This window comes from Gopherus evgoodei, chromosome 2, assembly GCF_007399415.2.
Source record: "Gopherus evgoodei ecotype Sinaloan lineage chromosome 2, rGopEvg1_v1.p, whole genome shotgun sequence".
In the NCBI taxonomy this organism is placed as follows: Eukaryota; Metazoa; Chordata; order Testudines; family Testudinidae; genus Gopherus; species Gopherus evgoodei.
The window spans coordinates 33,227,466-33,247,690 of record NC_044323.1 but is presented as its reverse complement, the minus strand read 5'-3'; the positions used below and the strand labels follow the sequence as shown (position 1 = coordinate 33,247,690).

The 20,225-nt window shown below is 39.5% G+C and overlaps 2 protein-coding genes across 18 annotated transcripts in view; one reads left to right on the top strand and one right to left on the bottom strand.

The window, feature by feature from the left end:
• PDSS1 (decaprenyl diphosphate synthase subunit 1) overlaps positions 1-4,051 on the top strand; it is a 46,478-nt gene extending 42,427 nt beyond the window's left edge. For all 7 annotated transcript variants that reach the window (XM_030550323.1, XM_030550322.1, XM_030550324.1 and 4 more), the window contains 2 exons: positions 1,962-2,042; positions 3,635-4,051. In XM_030550323.1, the coding sequence (XP_030406183.1) occupies positions 1,962-2,042; positions 3,635-3,775 (222 nt within the window). In that variant the 3' untranslated portion in view covers positions 3,776-4,051. The remainder of the gene's footprint in view (positions 1-1,961; positions 2,043-3,634) is intronic.
• Positions 4,052-4,167: 116 nt separating this feature from the next.
• Positions 4,168-20,225, bottom strand: part of ABI1 (abl interactor 1) — a 121,416-nt gene continuing 105,358 nt past the window's right edge. For 5 of the 11 annotated variants that reach the window (XM_030550310.1, XM_030550312.1, XM_030550311.1 and 2 more), the window contains 4 exons: positions 18,251-18,427; positions 14,409-14,495; positions 8,638-8,823; positions 4,168-5,974 (listed from right to left, as the gene is read on the bottom strand). In XM_030550310.1, coding sequence (XP_030406170.1) covers positions 5,799-5,974; positions 8,638-8,823; positions 14,409-14,495; positions 18,251-18,427 — 626 coding nt within the window. In that variant the 3' untranslated portion in view covers positions 4,168-5,798. The remainder of the gene's footprint in view (positions 5,975-8,637; positions 8,824-14,408; positions 14,496-18,250; positions 18,428-20,225) is intronic. The other 6 variants (XM_030550313.1, XM_030550315.1, XM_030550316.1 and 3 more) reach the window with 2 other exon arrangements.

Below are 20,225 nucleotides of genomic sequence, written 5' to 3'. Positions count from 1 at the left end.
TGCAGACTGTCAAAGCATATGCAGCTAACTAATAAATAATCTAAGCAGAGATGTATAATATGCAAATTGTAATTAAAATGGCAAAATACAGTAAAAGTTGGAATCCACAGAAAACCCAGCAAGCACTAACATTTGTTTGTAGGTTCTGCCTAAGAAAACTGTTTGAAAGCAGTGGGAGGAATATTGTCATTATGGCGAGATATAGGTCCCCAATACAAAATTTCTCAATTCAATATACATTGATGCTGAAGGCTGCACAAGGAAAGCTGATCCTTTACAAATGTATAGCACAAGTTAAATTTTTGCTTGATCCTAGCTGTCCTGATGAGGAAAAAAGAGCTTTTTTTCTTCATCAAGCAGCACATGGATGCTGAGGTTCCTGCATGCTGGGAAAATAGTGTGTTCTAAAATACAGCATCTGGGGGAAGTAAGGGCTAGTAGCTGCTTTAGATTTGATAGTGATTTACCCAGACAAAGCACTTTAGACTGGCTGATCTGTAGAGTAAGACTTTTATAAAACTGTAGTTAATGAGTGAGAGGCTGAGAACACACATCCTACATTTTAAATGTTCAGATTTTATATGAAAAGCCAAGGTGACTAGCTACATTAAGTATTCCTTAAGTATTAAGATAAGTACCTATGCTGTCATCCTAGAATGTAAACCAGGGGTTGGCAACCTTTCAGAAGTGCTGTGCTGAGTCTTCATTTATTCACTCTAATTTAAGGTTTCGTGTGCCATTAATACATTTTAATGTTTTTAGAAGGTCTTTCTAGAAGTCTATAACTAAACTATTGTATGTAAAGTAAATAAGGTTTTTAAAATGTTTAAGAAGCTTCATTTAAAAATTAAATTAAAGTGTGAGTGCCACTGAAAATCAGTTTGTGTGCTGCCTTTGGCATGTGTGCCATAGGTTGCCTACCCCTGCTGTCAACAGTGGTGCGGAGTGTCTAAATGCAGTGTAGATAGGGTATAAATGTTCAGGAATGCACACTAGACACCCACAGCTGGTCTGGATCAGCCTGCCTGTGCCCAACCTTTCTGTATTGCAATTTTATAGCTCCCTTCCCCTCCCCCCCCATCTGAGTCAACTGACTGGACCAGCTGTAGCTGTTTTATTGAAGTATAGACACATCAAGTTGGTTGGAGGATAGTGATTTGGTTTGGTATTGAACTGTTAGCTAGATACTACCCATACAGATGGGCAAAATAAGGGCTGGTTAGAATCTGGGTCCCATTTAATTCAAGTCTACCATGTTCAGGAATGGTGGTGACCTGACTTGGGTCCAATTATAAATTAAATATTTATCACATTGGGAAGTCAACTGCACATCAAATGAGACAGGTTTAGTTATGTTTGAATTGCTGTCTCTCACCTTTCTGCTCCCCAAGAAATGGAACACATCCACCTTCCACTACATCCAAATTTACCGTGATTCCTGCCCCCTGCTGTCCAAAGGTTGGTTTCTGCTCCTTAACTATTTTGAAAGGACAGACAAGTTCTGCACTACATTGATCCCTAGTGCATCTATGTTTAAAACCTGCACATAAAAATTTAAACCTGATATGCAGCAAGTAATATGTGCGGGGGGGGGGGGGGGGGGGAGGAGGAAGGAATAACCTAGTTACTGGAGGCAGTGTGAAAGTGAGAAGCTTCCACCCAGTGCCTTGTATTCTTATTACTTTCCATCAGATGAGCTCTAAAGCATTTATTTCAAAGCAGGTAAGTTATCCTTCTTGTACAAATGAGAAGAGAGGCCTACAGTCAATTACTGACCCTTAAGACACCTGATCTGGTTAGAGTAGATGCTTCCATTAGACTGTTGCAGAGGTTGTATTAGACTAATGTCAAAGAGGAGATAAAAATGTACTTGATCCCTCGAGCTGGTGTAACAGGCAGCTATGCAGAGAAAACACTTCATAAGAAACAGCCAATACTTAAATTTTCTCCTTCACGTTTAGTTTCCAGAAATGAATGCTATGATCATGAGGAGATTCAGTTTGCCAGGTGATATTGAACGTGCTCAGCAATATGTACTTCAGGTAAGACTAGTCTTAAGTATAAATTTATTTAATTCCTCAACTTAGTTGTAGCAGTTATAGGTAATCTAGAATTCATTGAATGAATTAGCCACAGATGGCAGGGCTGTATTTAAAAAAAGTTTAGCATCTAACTCAAGAAGTGGTTCTCAACCAGGACTACTCATACCCCCAGGGGCACACAGATATTTGTCTCGTTTTATTACTTAAAGCACTATCAAAGTCAGTACAAACTGAAGTTTCATACAGACAACGTGAGAGAGAAAACAAATTTTTCAGTAATAGTGTACTGGGACACTGATTGTAAGCAAGAGGTGAAACTTGAGGTATGCAAAACAGATCAGACTCCTCACAGGGATACAATAATCTAGAAAGGTTGAGAACACTCAACTATAGGATGTAATCAAAGATACTGTTGCAAAGGTTTTCAAACTTTGCTGGCTCCTGGGGTGAAAAAATAGCTTGTTGGCACAGCACTTAAGAGGAACAGCAGAGGCAGGTTACTGGATTAGATAGATGTGGCAACATAGTTAGAAACTGACCTTCTTGGATCCAGTGCATTAAGAATGCAGCTACTCTTCAGTACCAGTAACTATGTTTTAGAGGTACAGAAAACAGGTACAGGCCAGAGAGAACTTGCATTGCTCATTAGTTTAAATCTGGCCCTGCTAAAAAGATTTCCAGTTTAATGGTCTAAAATTAGAAACTAAGAGGTAGAGTATTGTGTAATGAGACATATGTCAAATTTAAACTTGCAGAATTTGGACATTAGCACAGGATGTGGATGACCAGAAGTAGTCAGTTTAATTCACTAACCACAGATATTCCTGTTTAGTCACTTTGAAATGCAAAACGTTTTGATATTTTTTTTTTTATGTATGCTGCACATTTAAGGTAGTTTAACAATGAGAAACAATTACTATATGTGCATTTGAATCCCAATTTCCATTCAAGTGCAACTTGACACAAATCATGAGTTCAATAATTAATCCCCTCTAAGGCCTGGGCTACACTTGCGTGGGGGTTCGAACTAAGATACGCAGCTTCGCATAGCTGAAGTACTATCTTAGTTCAACTTACCTGACCGTCCTCACGGTGGCGAATCAACTGGCACAGCTCCCTCGTCGACACTGCTTACTTCTCCTGCCAAGGTGGAGGTAGCGGATCGATTTATGTCCAGAGACATGCTAAAATCAGTCCCCAGTACATCAAACACTGTATCCAGGGGGTAGCATAGACATACCCTAAGAAATGTATCATTGTCCCATTTCTAATCAGAAGTTACAATCAAGAATCTGATGTTATACCCATTTAAACAATTTTATTGTTAAAGTATACGGTACCCTGGTTAGCAAGTCGTACCAGATTACATGAATGAAATCAACCTTTCTTCATGAAAATAACTCAGGTGTAAATGTAAAACAAGATTAAAATCAAGCTTTGCTTGCTTGCTGATTTAAATCCAATCTTCTGTGACTAGAGCCAGTGTAGAGGGCTAAAGACACTAAGTCACTTCCAACAGCATTGCTTTGTTTTACATGTAGCAATGGAAATGATTGCTACTATGTATTACCATAATTTTTTTTTTTTTAAAGAGTGATGGTGTACAGCAAACAACCTACCTCGCCCAACGTTACTGCCATGAAGCAATGAAAGAGATTAGTAAACTGCGACCATCCCCTGAACGAGATGCCCTCATTCAGCTCACAGAAACTGTACTCACCCGGGACAAGTGAGACACCTTCTTCCATTCATACTGGCAGCTACTTACCAGACTGTGCCTACAAAAACATCTTGGTTTGCTTCCAGTGCTGGTTACCAAAAATTATTTTTTTAATATTTTCTGAAATTAATATACTTTATGAAGATGTTTGAGGGAAGCCATACAACTATGAAACAATCAGTTAAATTCTGTCTAAATGTGTTTTAATAGGGGCGTTTATGTTGGGGAAAGTATTGTTTACACTTAATTGATGTATAAGGCCACAATGAGAATAAATCAGTTAAAATTAGTGTGTTCTAAATATCACTTCACACTTACAGTAATAGTTAATGTTAAGGTTTACTGCAAAAACATGGTTTGATTGCTTTCCCAGCTGTGTGTGAAACTTCACAAGTACCCAAAACATTATATAGGAGAACGGTTTATTATAAAAGACTGTACATAAACTTAACAAGTTATATACAAATTAAGTGAAGACTTTTCAATTTATAAAGAAAATACAGGTAAATTATTGGTTGCTAATTTTTCAGAAGGTGATATTGACACTTAAAGCAGAAAGCATTTGGAAGTTACAATGATTTTGGGGAGGAAGGAGTTCCAATATTTCTAATTTTACACTAGAAAAAAAAAATGCAGCAACCAATCAAGCTTCCAACCCCCAGTCTTTTAGCACTGTTATAGAAGTGTACATTTAATACCCCATTAGGACAGCATTTTAAAGTCCAAAACAAATCCCTACTACATACAATAACAGAGCATACTGCATACTCTACTTCAGATAAGCGAAGCACTACAGTTTTGTATAAACTGAAGTGAACATCCCATCTGACTCTTTGCCTTGTCACTGCATTACAGGAAATTGGGCAAAGTGCATTTGTCACTTTCCAATAATAAACAGGATGTGAATGTCTGCCCCCCTCTTTCTGTATGACTGCTAGCTCTGACTGCCTACTGGTGTATTATCAGCTTCAAACATACAAAATTTCTCCTGTTGGTCCAGCATACAGTTTGTATTTAGTAATGTCAGTTACAGCAAACAGAAACTAATTATTAAAATTACAGTGAGTTCAACACTCAGCTGAGAATCCTTGAAGTACTTAATTTTAGCAGTACTTGAACCCTTTACACACAATTTTGAAAGAACATTTTGATAAGTGGATAATTTTCAGGTTTGGTATATTTGTTTGCCCACTAATGTCAATGTTAAAAATAAGGTTACACCACTTGTCCTTAGTTTAGTACATTGCTAGTGATAACACAATCATAAATTGGCTTACTTGGCAAAGCAATTAGAAGTGCTAACAAAGTAATGGACAAGACCTTTGGTTCCACATATATTTATGAATGGAAAAGTTGTAATGCAAATTTACTCATTAAAAAAAACTTGGTACAAATTACACATACATAAAACCACCCATTTTTGATTCACATGGACACTGTAGAGACTCAAGCAATTCATTGCAATAGATTTTAGTGAGTTCTCCAGGTAAAGATTACAACAAATTGGAAGCATCTTGGATTTTTAAAAAAGTATATTTCAATACATAAGTTTGTATGCATGCTTTAAACAATTATAGTTCAAGAATGAGCAAGAGTCTAACAAAAAGTAATATGACCAGCACTGACATTAAACTTTTCACCCATATTTTAATATGTTAATCTAACTTAATGTTAGTTACCATGCTGCACTGAAAAATGTAATGGCACAATCTGAATCATGGTTCATTAAATATTATACCCTACTTCCCAAGAATATTTAGGCTGGTCATAAAATTAACAATGCGTAAGTAAATAAGCATAACCAGTAATAAGACAGTTGCTTGTGTTACAAATTGCTATCAGGTAAGACAAACTGTCTCCAAAGATTTATGCTTATGGAGCTGGACATTCTTCAATCATACCATTAAAACAGTATGGCCTGAAAAGATGGGCACTTTTTTAAAAAAGTGTATTAAGACAATTGTTAACCTTTAGTTACCACTTGTAAATAATCATGGTATGATTGAATACAAGACCCAACTTGAAAAGCCAAGATTCTAATCAGCATAGTGCATGATTGATTCAACATAATTCCCAGGGAACAGGCCAGTCACTCGATTGCAAACTCCTTCATACCACCCATCATCATTCTTCTTTATCACATAAATGATTGCACCTTCCATAAATGACAGCTCATCATCCTTGTCCTTCGTGTAGTCATATATAGCAACAACTAGGGATGAAGAGAGTCAGACAAATTAGTTTGGCACGTACTATTATGCAATACACAGCATTTTAAAGTGCAGGTCTCATATTTAAGTGACTAGTAAGGACATCTCAGGGTTGGTCTCACTGATTCCTGTATCTAATGTGCTCAGTTTACAAATAAAGTCATCCTCCAACTCCAACCTTCAACTCGAAATCTGGAGAGTCAAGATAAATTTTCCTCTTATCACCACCAGTAAAGAAGGTGTACAGGCTGCATTAGGCCCTCAAACAAAGTTTTGGCTTGCACAGATGTAATTGATTGGAATGTAGAAAATGTTGCAGAGGTGCATGAAAAGGAACAGAATCCAGTTCACTGAGGTTTTTTTTTTTTTATTATTAAAGTTAACTTGCAGCCACAACACTGTTGTCACCACAGATAGAACCTGAAATACACGTCTGTTAAGGTACTATTTATATAAATTTTGTAGCATAGAACCTTCCCAAGGATAAAATTAGCTATTCACTATATGCTGGCCATGTTTATGTAGTGCAGCTTTTAGCGAAAATCCTAAAGAAATCAGATCCAAATGGAAGCTGTTAAAAGGCATATCTTCTATTTATCATAAGTGGCATAGAAGAGTGCTGTGCTGGTGAATTTAGTTCTCAGATTAATTTTTATTCATTTTAAAATAAGAGATTTTTAGCTCCAAAATAAATTAAGGTTGCAATCACTCAAGAATTGGAAAATCCAGAACTGAGGTTCCCTATACAACTTTAAATTGGCCCCCAATTTACATTTTGATAGTTTTTAAACACATGACCACATACTATATTTTTCCATAAGACCTTCCAGGCACAGGCTGAACTGTGCTCTGGTAATAAGTCAGCATTGTTTAGTGAAAGAGGCTGTAGGGCCCCTGTCTCAACTGTTGTGAAAGTTGGAAGGTATGTAGCACATGAGGAAAGGAACTGCATCAAAGAGAGGAAGGCTCTGGTGGTTAAGCTTGTTGAATGCTGCTCTGGAGAATTAAATTTCTTCTTTCACTCCTTCTGTCACCGAGCTCCTATGTGATGTTAGGAAAGTCGCATAAATCAAAGCTTTGACAAGTGGCCACTGTGTTCCTCATTTTCTAGGTGCTTAAAGTTGATGCTAGTGTTGGATTTATGGAAGTGCTGAGCACTCAACTGCAACTGAAGTCAATGGGAGCTGTGTTCAGAACATAAAATGCTAAGGACTCTGCTATAAAACGCTAAGTACTCTGAAAAATAAGGCCCAAGGCTTTTCAAATTATGCACCTAAAGTTAGTGGACACTTCTTGCTTTAATCGTTGTGCCTCATTTTGCCCTGTATAAAATGGAGAGAATACCATCGTCTCACAGGTGACAAAAAGACAAAATTGACTGTTTGTCAAGAACAAAGATGTGAGCATGAAAGAGAAGCCACTGAGGAAAATTAACAATTCTCTATTCAGTTCAGGGTTTGGAGGGTGCACAGCAAATGATGCCTGGGGCCCCACATTGAACGATTAGCATCAAAATATGGAAGTAGTAATGATTCAGTGAGCACATTTCACCCTGTACACTCAATGAGGCAGGGATCCTATGGAAAAAAATAGCATGCTGATTATGTAAATGAAGACAACCCATGTGCAGAAGAGGGCCAAATTAGTCTTACACAAGCAGCCTTAATTCTGACATTTCGTAAGTGTTGGGTGCTTGACATTTCAACCTTAATGTACTTTTCACGGATGAAAGATGGATTTATGTGGTAGCATTGATCAGTTTCAGGCTCCTTAGTCAGTTCCAAGAATGTACATGTGGCAGATAGCTGGAGATGGGAGTGACTTACGGTCTGGGCACATTAGTAAAATGAACCGATGTGGGCATCAATCAAATGTCTATTAACTCGTGCTGAAAACAGTTTAACAACTAAGATGGAACATAATAGTTTAACTGTTACAGGGAAGAAAACATACTCCAAACTCCAATCGATCACTATCACATTTCCCCTAACTCTGAAACATTCCCCTCTCTACAGTGGCAGCCAAATCATTTTAAAACACCAGGTCACAGGAAACTTGTTGCTGGCAGGAGTTGTCACAACCTGGTTATTTTCTTAACATGGACTGACCTTACAGCTAGGAAACTGGCATGTTGGTCATTTGCAGAAACAAACATTACCAGTCTTATGAATGAGGTAAGGAGTTCCATATGCAAATAGGATTTAAAATACTCAAGACATTTCTCAAACAAAACCACTGTATTTTACCATTAAAAAGCTAACGTAAGCCAACTGGTTGTTATCTCATTTATTCAACAACAACAAGGGAAAAATCCCACAAATCAGGCTTTTTGGCCCTACTGGTCTTTCAGTGCAGTTATTTCTGGACAGATATCCAGCAGGGTTGACACAGCCATTGCTGGTCTAATTGTTTAACAAACAAGATGAATTATATCCAATTTACAGCTATTCATTATAATGATGGATTACTTATCCACTTCCTTCCAGAGTGCTTGAGTGTATCAAGAACTCAATTTGTTACACTGGGCACAGCCACTGAGAAGTTAGAAAAGAATGGTTATAAATTTGGATTGAGCAGAGAGATTTTGGTTTCCTTTCATCAGAGCATACAAGTTAAATTGCAGTTATGCATTGCTATCATGTCCATGTACGGATTGAACTCTTACCTTTCTCAATATAGTTTTTAGGGGCCCAAGCGGGGTCTCCATCTGCATACGGATCACTGTACTGCACTACTGCAGCTTCCTCATCCTCATAATCCACAGGGGGAGGGGGAGGGGGGGGAGGAGAATCATCAAACATCGGCATCTCATCTGGAGGTGGTGGAGGAGGAGGAGTTGGACTATCAGCAACTAAAAAACATTTGAAGATTTGCATCAGAAACAGTAAAATAAACCTTAGGCTGTGCATTGGGAGAAAGCGACAGAGCATGCACTACAATACCATGCACTGCTTAGAAACAGGCTTTACATGTTAAAGCTACAAAACAACTATGTTATTAGTGGTCAAATCTATGTATAAATGCTACTCGAGTCAAAGCACATGCTCCAGGGGGCATAAGCTGATTGCCAGCAGATAGAAAGGATTTTTGCCTCATCTCCGTGTATGACAAGTGACTAGATGCAATATACACATGTGCAAGGGGATGACAGGCATCCTCAGAACCAGGAGGTAATTGGGCACCATGATGAATCAGTGGTTTGACATGGTTTTGCAGATTGTGTTAATGCATTTTGTATATACTTTATTTCCATTATTCTGAGATCTAATTTATTTGCTTCTTTCTTACTTTGAGAATCATCTTTTTACAAAATCTGGTGTAGGACAAGAAGGGAGGGAAGTCATTAGTATCTCAGATTTGACTAGGTAAGAGAAAACAGAATAATACACACAGAGGCAAAGCTTTATACAGACCCTTATCTTGCAGGATAGTCCATGAGCACACGCCCTGGATTCAATTAGTGAATTAATGCAAATGGAGGATAGGCAGCCACTGCTCTCAGGGGAGATACATGAGGAATTAAATGCATAATTCAAAATTTCCTATCTCTAAAAAGAGTCCCATATTAGCACAATTACTAGTGGCTTTGGGATAGGGAGAAAGGAAAAAAAGGAAGCTCAAATTATTGTTCAAACCCATCTATCTCCAATTAGTCATCACCAATATTCAGAATGGAAAAATATCAGTCAAGAACCGTACAGCAGCTCTCCCTACCCTCCTAGAGAACCTTTGCCATACAGGCCACAGACTTCTTCCCCCAAGCCTCTGATATCCACACACTCCTGCAGGTCCCACGGTTCTCTGCACCAGGGAGTGCCCAGCAGCGTTTTCGGCACTGGTGAATGCGAGCGGCACCAGATTGTCTGTGCATCCTGTGATGTCACAGCGTGCCGGTGCCAAGGGTCTTTTAGGACTCGAGTCCCTCCTCGGCACCGTGTCATGTACTGATGCCAGGGCACTCAGTACAGACGCACTCAATGTCGGGTCCTTGCAGTCCGCAGCAGACTGGGGATGAAGGGCGGATTCCATGAGCAACTGCTTCAATCAAAAATCTCACTTTTCTAATTCTGGGGGCAGAAAACCCTGCAGATCTTGCATGTTTCTATCTGGTGCACCTCCCCCAGACACAAGTTGTGGGGATTGCTCGTTGGCATAGGCTTCCTGCAGGTTTTGCAAAGTTTAAAAGCCTTGGGCTCTTGGCATGCCTAGGAGCCCAAGAGGGTGGGGGGGAGGGTTGGGTTGGGATTAGGGAAACCCTGTTCCCAAACCTCACTATATACAGTATATACACTAACAACAACTAATAATAATTGGAGATATACCAATCTCCTAGAACTGGAAAGGGCCTTGAAAGGTCATTGAGTCCAGCCCCCTGCCTTCACTAGAAGGACCAATTTTTGCCCTAGATCCTTAAGTGGCCCCCTCAAGGATTGAACTCACAACCCTGGGTTTAGCAGGCCAATGCTCAAACCACTGAGCTATCCCTCCCCCTAAGACTAGCTAAGATAACTATACAAAAGAATGCTAAAGGAAATGCTTGCTAAGCAAGCAACAGCAGTTCCAAGAACCGTCACTGGCGGTAAGAAGGAACTGAGGAGGGGCCGGGTCGGTAGGGTCATATATTAAGCACCATGAAGGCGCCACTCCAAGAGGCTCCACAGCTGACCTGACGGGAGCTGCTAAAGGAGAGCTTTCCAACAACTGTGCACATGGTTGGACATGAACACCACATCTCGAAGAAGAGTTAGGAGAAGGTGAGTAACCATTTTTTCTAAACACTGGCTTGCAAGCTCTCCTCCAGCCAGCAAATAAAGGCTGGAAATCTATCTTCCCCATTCATGGGAAACGCCACAACATATTAAATCTTAACCTCTGTATATGGGCAACAGACATCCCCCAACTTCTCTCCTATGTCAAGCACCTCACTTTAGCCCCTCCGCCTTCCCACTGCAACATGAAATATTTCATTACACTTTCCCCATTCATTCCCTGCTACTGATCATCCTGCCAACCAGGACAGAGGCCAACCAAATCAACGTGCAGTCCCCTCTGTGGAGGAGTAGGACAGCTATTTAACAATGCACAACAATCTACATGACAGTTTAGGACCAAAAAAAAAAATGAAAAAAACTGTGTCCAGATGACATTCTGACCCCAGCATGCTCGGTAGCAGCAGCACAGAGAGAAAGAGGGTGGAAAGCCTCTGCTCTGAGCCTTGACTGAGTAGCTCAGTGATGGAACCTTTGCCCAGTCTCGTAGGAGCTCCCTCCTCCCACTCAAATTTCCTTCCAGTTCATGTGAACAAGCTGCATCCAAGCAGCTGTGGGACAAATCCCTTTCATGTGCATTGGGGCCAGAAGCAAGTGCACCACTGACCAGATTCAGCCTAGGTGCCATATATTTGGCATCTCCTATAAAAATAATTTAGTTAGGAGTAATATAATTGGTGGGCCACGACCTGAGCAGAACACCAGAGTTAGCACAAAAAAAGTCTAATAATTCCATACAAGTGTCTGGATCTTGTTTTGAAATTTCACCTTATAGCACCACTAGCTGCATTGTGTCCCACTGCACTGTTCTGGGAGCATTGGATCAGTGCCACCGATTGAATCGCCAACATCACTAACGTTCTTTGGAGGTCTCCAGTCCTAGTACCATCCCAGTCTGACCTTGCTTAACTTAGGACAGATCTGGTGGAACCACAGCTCCAAGATGTTAGGGCTCAACTATGAGTTTTACAGCCCTACATTTAGAATGTAATATGCTAATGGTAACAAGCAAATAAAGGACAGGGAGGGACAACATGGTGATCATGAGTGAAGCTTTGGATGTGTGTGTGATGTTACCAGAAATTAAGATTTTTTTTAAAAAAACACCTTTTTACTTCTCACCTCCAAGCCATTAGTGATTCTTCTCCCAGACAAACCTCCACGTATGCTACTCTCATGAATTGGACTGTTTCCAAAATCCTTTGCCCAACTAAACATTTTATTCTATAAGAGAGTAATGTCTTGTAGGTGTCATTGTCTACACAGTGAAATATGACTTGATAGTAGGCATAGTTTATTGACCCAATTCACTTGACATAGAAACATGCACACACAAATAAATGAAACAATATAGGAATTGGATCTGTTTCATACAGTATCTTGGGCACACATTTCACAAATATATTTTCAATTCAAATTGAACATCTCCCACAATTTCCATCTCTCTGAGCATTTTGGATTTTGTTTTATTTAATCATGCTCATCAATTCTTGTCCTGTTCCAACCAGTAAAAATACCTCATCTTATTAACTACAAAAAGTATGTTAATTCAACATAAGGTTGTTTATTTAAAAAGAACAAAGTGCCAACAGATACACCGATTTGGCTGCAGCACACAAGTCTGTTTTAAATGTTTCTCCTAAAACATACAAATTCAACTTCACATTTAATGGGAGAAATGGGAACAAAGTACTATATATGTGCTACTAAGCAGAGTTAACCCTGTTCTTGGAAATTTAACCTTTACATTTCCTCACTGCTTTTAACTGGGCAACTGTAACACGGCATTAACTTTGTTCTGTTGCATTTATTTTTCTTTTTAAAAATAAAATGGGAAAGGAGGAAGGGCAGAAATTGCCTGTTCTCAGTATTAACATTTAAATGGTTTCAAATCCAGATTTCAAATTCAAACCCTCTCTTGAGTGTATACAACGTAAGGGCATGGTGACTTCCTCACCTGTGCTGCTGCTATTGTTTAGGTGGAGATGGGGGTGGGGATTGCTATAACCCAATCTTGTCCAAAAAAAAAAAAAAAAAAAAGCAGCAGCACACCTACTTGTATTGTATCAGCTGTGTCTGTGTAACAGATATTAGGAAGTCTGAATAAAATCCTCTTCTATGAAGATACCCACAGTCGGAGTACAGGGCGCAGGAAAAAAGAGAGTAGGTCTTACGGAATTTCTTTCAGGGGCCATAGAAGAAGGGTTTAGGAGTCCACAGAGCAAGCAACTTTCCAAGTACTTCAGATCTATAAGGACGGGAACCTCTCATGCCATGGAAGTCCAGCCTATCCATGTTGCTCTGTGGCCTTCACGCCATACTGTTAATGGGGTTTGTTGGGGAGTGGGTAAGTGAAAACCCAACAATTGGGCAAAAAAAACTCTTAAACCCAGTTTTGTAAAGTGCAGTCTTTGCACCACTTTACACCACTGCCTAGAACTCCATTTTCCATTCTGGATGCTCACTACCCAGTTTTTCACTTTTTTTTTTAAATGGATTTTGATTGAATAAAGTTTTGACAGGGAAAGTTCACCCTTCCCAGGCCTCAAACTTTAGGTCATTTTTGCCACAGACCTGTTAAAAAGTGATCTCAGATTCTCTCCCTTTGGCTATACACACACACAAGTTCGTTTGCTTTTGGGTGGAGAGGATTCACCTTCAGGAGGACTATATGCATGGAAAATTTCAGTCCAAAAGGCTAATGACTTTCTGAAAAATTAATATGTAAAAATGGGGTTCTAACATTTTGTAACCTTGATCTCTAGCAATTGCTAGCCCACTATAACAGAGAAGGGGTTTGAAAAGGTTTTTAAATGCAAACTTGTGCCATGCTCTCTATTTTATTTTATGCAAGGTTTATAGCGTGCTCCTCACTGTCACATCTGGGCCCCTTGTCTTGGTCCTGATTCTGAGAAGTGCCCAATACCCCCAAGGCAAAGATGAAAACTTGACTGCTCAAGTGTTCTTATGGGTGTTCAGCACCCTGTAAAGAGTCAGCTCCTTGCAGGAGCAGTACCCTGAAGACTCCCCCAAGACATGCTGAGCATCCACTGTTAATAGGAAATTGCAGGCACTTTGCACCTCTCAGGATCAGATCCTTTGTTACTATCATGGCTCAGCTTTCCAGAAAATGTCCAGATTCTAGTGAATGTTTTCACTTGCAGAAAACAGGAGCAAAAGGGAAGAACTGAGGCAAACTCCAAGCTCCTTCTATTTGCATTAGATAGTAAAACCACACTTTTCCTTTTGTTTGGCTACACGACTTTCTAAACTGCTACAATTTATAAGTTAACAATTACACAGGTGGATATTTTAACAGGTTATGTAATCCTTTCTAATCCAAGCTAAGTAATTATCACTAGTGATAGGCAGGAGGATGCAACACTAAATTACTATATTTTTCTACATCCACACTGAGCAGATGCCACATATTTCACATTTTTATTTCTATCAAATGTGTAGCTTAAACCTTAAATGGGTCAGTAATAATCATGCACGTTATAAAAAATTCAAGAGTGTGCCCTTCAGCTCCAATAGCATAGTGGCACTAGAATGCAAGATGGTATTAGCTTCTGAAAAGGAAACAAAATAGAGTCTGACTTGCCAGTCATGCATGCTAGAAGAAAACAGGCTCTACTCTTTGACAACTCAGCTTGTCCAAACTTACTGTTTTCCTGCACCCTGGCCACGAAGCCTGTGAGAGGTATCTGTGGAGTCAATTGAGGCATAGGGGGAGGGGGTGGAGCAATAGAAACTGGAGCAACAGAGCCCATATTGGGGAAGTCAAACAGATAAAGGAAAAAAGGAAACAAACAAGAGCAGCTGTCAGTAACGAGGACCACAAAACAAAGTATGCACAGAACAAAAACACACATAGAAGAACCTTCTTCAAGTTTGTTTTCCCAAAAGCAAAGCTAAAGCTGAATTCATGTCTAGCCAATTAGTGACTCAAGAAAAATATATTTATCTGACTAAGAGGCAACGTCCAGTCTGAATGTTCATAGTTCGGAGGACATGAGAACGAAGGATTTCACTCATGAGAGATACATTCTTTGTATTACAGTAGCACCTAGAAACTACACAAAACAGAACTTCTTTATTCTCAATGTTAAAAAAAAGACTATTCCAAAATTCTGTGATTATCTTTAAAGAGAAATATTAATGGGATATACAAGGGTTCAGAGGATAGTGGTCTCTTGCTTTTACATAACAGCAGACACATATGGTGAATATATAAAATAAATCTGAGGCAAAGCAAAGATTTGTTTATAGGAGCAGACAATCCTGCAACTCCAGCTATTATAAATTATTTCATACTGAATGACCAATGATTATTTTATCTCATAGACAGACACTTAAGTGCTTCACTATTTACTATGCTACTGTGGATCTATTGTATTTTTATTGGTTTACAAGAAACACCTGCTCTCCCATTGGCTGAAACACACAATAGCTTGTAAATTGGTTTCCAGCAGCATAAAATTTTGTTTTCAATTTTTTAAAAGCCTTCTATAAATATGAGCCACCAAGCAATCTGAAGGCTGGTGTAGGTTCCAATGGTACAAATGGCCCTCCCATGCATATGCAGAACTCTCATCCAATTTAGTTGAAATGTACAAGTGCACATCCTCTGAACTGTATTCTGTTGATCCATTCATTTTATTGAGCAAAGAATTTAGTGTTCTTTATAAGTGTGTATGTGCAGTCAGTGTTCCTTAAAAAGGCACAGAACTGACTGCCTAGAAACTGAAGTCCTCTTTTTATAAAGCACGTATGTAAAAGCACAGGCAGTAGCAACACAAGCTCCCCTGCACTGACTGACCAAAGTGTGTCAGACTCATGCTGGAAGGGGACAGTAGTTCAGCTCCATTAACATTTAAGCCTTGAACTCTGTTGAGACTGCCATCAAAGATCTGTTCTGGTGTAACATCTCCCCAAGAGAATAAAAATAGACCAATTCATTTAACAAATTAAGCCATTTTTTTCAGTTTTAAAAAACTTTTACATTTAACTACAGATGAAAACATTGTGAGGTGTGAATTCAGCAGAGTAAGTTGATTGGAATTGTAAAATTGAAAGAGGTTCTATTCTTCTAAGCAAGCAACAGTTTTAAAACAAAGGTGTAATTAACATTGTTTGCTGAATAAAGGCACTATTTAGTTCATTCCCAAACCATTTCCCCCATATAATTTATCAGTGAAGAGGTGTGAAAAGGGTAAAAAAGCAGATTTGTTTACAAAACTGAAGTAAACATTTCAGAGAAAAAATTACTGTTTGCAAACATGGAAGTGTAATCTAGTGGAACCAGGAAAAACTGGATGTCTTGTCAAGACAATGTCAAAATCACCCATTTTGCAAGTGGATGAAAATAGTTTCAAGTGAAAAAATATGCCCATCACAATACCTTTAAAAAAAAAATCTGAAAATCAATGTTTTGAAGCACTGCATACAAGCCAAATTAAGGGATTATACTTGCATTTGAACAAAGAAATTGCATTCAGAATTTAAATTTTCAATAATAAATTCAGTTACATAACATGAGACAATTTAGCCATTTTAGAAATTAAATCTAGTTTTGGCATCTGAACACCACTATTGAAAATGAACAGTTTCTCTGAGTTGCAACTAATTATTTTTGCAGCGAAGTGTGTGAAGAAAATGAAGGGGACTGAGTGTGTCTGAGGGGTCAGGGGGAGAAGAGGAAGGTAAATATTAGTTTAAATAAATATGTTGACCATCCCAGGAGCTTTCCAGGTATATAAAATTGTTTTTCATTGAAAATGAACTCTAGATCAGTGGGCAAGTTCTTAATCTAAATGTTTTTCCATACATTATACACATAATGCTCGAGGAGCACCAAGATACTCCTCAATTCTCTTGCAATTGCAGATCAAAAATATCACAGAGATGATGTAGCAAAAGTTGCAGCTAGCAGAAAGGTAACTTTGAAACTATGTGAGACAAGCAGTAGGGAACTACTAATCCATTTTGAGACTGTGTGTGCATGACTAATTTGATGGGCATAATTTAGCTGCGAGTAGGGGGCAAGGGGAACACTGGTTTGCTACCCAAGTTTCAGGCCCTCACCTGGAGTGGAGAGAGGGAGGCAGCAGAGAGGCACAGACTAAATCTGCTTAAGTTTGGCAATGCTCAGCAGTCAGCGCTTCCCCCACTTCACCCAGCTAACCAATCAGCTACTCAGAGAGGAAGTTCTGCTTTGCAGCACCCTGCTGCTAGGGGTGCCCTGTTGGGCAGGTGGCATGCTGCTCTCTGGAACTGGCTCATCTCTGCTGCTGCCTGCTTCCCCAACCCCAGTGCAGAGCAGGAGGTGGCGAGCTTGACAGGCCATGGAAGGGGACGACCTTGCTGCAGAGAAGAGACCAAATCACCCCTGTCCTGCTCCACCACCACAGACTCAGGTAGGGGGAGGCAGAGAGTGAGAGACTCTGGAAGAAGGATCCAGGAGAGGCGGGAGTTCAGGCAAGGAATTTGGAGGAGGGGGTGCTTGGGATGAGCGGGAGGGAGGGGAGAACCTGGACATTTAGAAGGCAGAGCCAGGTGAGCAGTGAACTTCTACAGCTGGGAGCCTCGGGATGGGAAAGGTGTAGTATGGGCATCTGTGCTCTTGCTCTGCTGGCTAGGTGACTCCACTAGACGTGTGAGAGCAGGGGTATGCTAGCTCTACAGCCACAGGTTTTTCTGCTTCATTCCACGTCAGTCTTTTCATAATTCCCCTCTTATTACAGATTTTAAACATAACAGGGGATTTAGTAATGACTACGCTAATATTTTAAACCATTTAAAATAACACTGACGATATATTTCTGTCCCCTAATCAGTTCTTTAAGTCATGCTATTGCAGTTAGTGCTGAGATGTGAAAGGCCTAAAGGGAACTCAAGTACTGGAGAAATCCCTTAATACTGTGGTTATTTATTACATGAAATAAGAGAGGAAAGAAGGTAATATTAATGCTATGCAAGGAACATGATTTCCAGCTATTTTATCCTGTGGTCTCAGTATCAGACAGTAAGACATTTAACAGTGATAGCCAACAATTCTTCTCATCATTTAAATTTTTAAAAGAACAGGAACATTCATAATGTATTTGAAATATTAATGGTCCAGTTTTAAACAACAGCTCTCTCTACAGCCAATATTCCAGGTCCTACCAAATTAGTTCTCCCTTCAGAAGAGCTTATAATTTTGGAGTGTGTGCACAAAAGTACACCCAGCACACCTGAAATGCTAACTAGCATTTGCTTATAATTAAATAGGTAAGCCTGGTGTTACCCATTACATTAAATGCTTGATCACTTTCTAGGGAAAAAGTGTTGTGTATAATTGAAAGGAGGCAAAGTGTACCTTTTTGCTATTTTTCTCAAGTAGAGGGAGAAAACCAAACAGTATTTCGATTCTGATTGTTGCCTATCACAGAGAAATCATACTTCAAATCATTCATCTCAAAATATTCTATGATTGCTGCATAACGGCAAAGCTCAGAAGCTTACTTGAGTTTTGAGAATAGAGAGGCCCGCCATTAACATGAGGTTGAGCAGAAAATGGGGCAGTCACAGAGGGATTCCGTCTGTATCCACTAGAAGATGCTGAAGAAGTGGTAGAGTTGTGTCGTGAAATTTGCCTGGTCATTGTGCCATACTGGGAACCAGGAGCTGAACCAGGAGCAGCTGAAAAGCAGTAGCCAAAAGGAACCAACAAGAAGACTTAAGCCAAGTATTACTTAGGAAAGAATGCAGAAAACAGAAAAAAGACCCAGAACATGGTGAATACTTGAAACCAACACTCCAGTACCTTGAGGTCAGCAGCGAGATATTAACAAAACAAAAAAGAAACATCTTGTTATACCAGTCCTGTGCTATCTACCATATAAAATACATGAATATTTTTATGAATGTTTATCATTTATGTTTTCTGAAATGTTGTAGCTATTTTAACCCACTTATACACAATGTTGGATTAGCTTGTTTCCTAATTTAACAGAATTTTTGTTGTTGCACTACCTGTTAAACAAAAAGAAAGAAGCACATTGAGAAGATTGCATATCTTCTTGAAAGCAAACATTTTTGCATTCTGAAACAGATGCCTTCAATCTAGCCAATGAAAAACAGCATATTTGTAGGTAAAGAAAAATAGGGAGAAAAGGACATCACCACCAGAACAAAGTTTTTAAACTGGGTGCTCAATCAAGCATAAAAATCAGAGTGATACGATTCTAAGACACTTTCCACATTTAAAATTTCTACTGTTTAACAACTGTGCTTCCATATAAGGAACTTGCATTAACAAACTAGATTAGTCAACACAAGATATTTCAGCATTCTTCTGTGAGATGAACACCACTACCTGCCTCACATCTGGTCTGCAGCATTCTCAATATTGCACATTAGTAATGAAACACAGTTCATCTTTTTTCATTTTTGCTATTTCACGTGTGTCACAAAAGTCAGAATGTCACAATATGCAAACTGATGAGCGTCTTGTGTTGCTTGTATCAGAGGGGTAGCCGTGTTAGTCTGGATCTGTAAAAGCAGCAACGAATCCTGTGGCACTTATAGACTAACAGACGTTTTGGAGCATGAGCTTTCGTGGGTGAATACCCACTTCTTCAGATGCATGTGGTGGAAATTTCCAGGGGCAGGTATATATATGCTAGCAAGCAAGCTAGAGATAACGAGGTCAGTTCAATCAGGGAGGATGAGGCCCTGTTCTAGCAGTTGAGGTGTGAAAACCAAGAGAGGAGAAACTGGTTCTGTAGTTGGCAAGCCATTCACAGTCTTTGTTCAATCCTGAACTGATGGTGTCAAATTTGCAGATGAACTGAAGCTCAGCAGTTTCTCTTTGAAGTCTGGTCCTGAAGTTTTTTTGCTGCAGGATGGCCACCTTAAGGTCTGCAATAGTGTGGCCAGGGAGGTTGAAGTGCTCTCCTACAGGTTTTTGTATATTGCCATTCCTAATGTCTGATTTGTGTCCATTTATCCTTTTCCGTAGAGACTGTCCAGTTTGGCCGATGTACATAGCAGAGGGGCATTGCTGGCATATGATGGTGTATATTACATTGGTGGATGTGCAGGTGAATGAACCAGTGATGGTGTGGCTGATCTGGTTAGGTCCTGTGATGGTGTCGCTGGTGTAGATATGTGGGCAGAGTTGGCATCGAGGTTTATTGCATGGATTGGTTCCTGAGCTAGAGTTACTATGGTGCAGTGTGCAGTTACTGGTGAGAATATGTTTCAGGTTGGCAGGTTGTCTGTGGGCAAGGACTGGCCTGCCACCCTTGAACTCAAATGTAGTAACAGTATTGGAGTAAAATATTACTACATGCATATAGATGTAAACACACACAATACACACAATACATTCTGAAGTTGACAGACTAATATAACACTATTCAAAGTCACTTTCACTTATTTCAGTGAAGAGAAAGTGTACAAGGATTATATGGGTCAAAGCCTCTAAAGTTAGTTT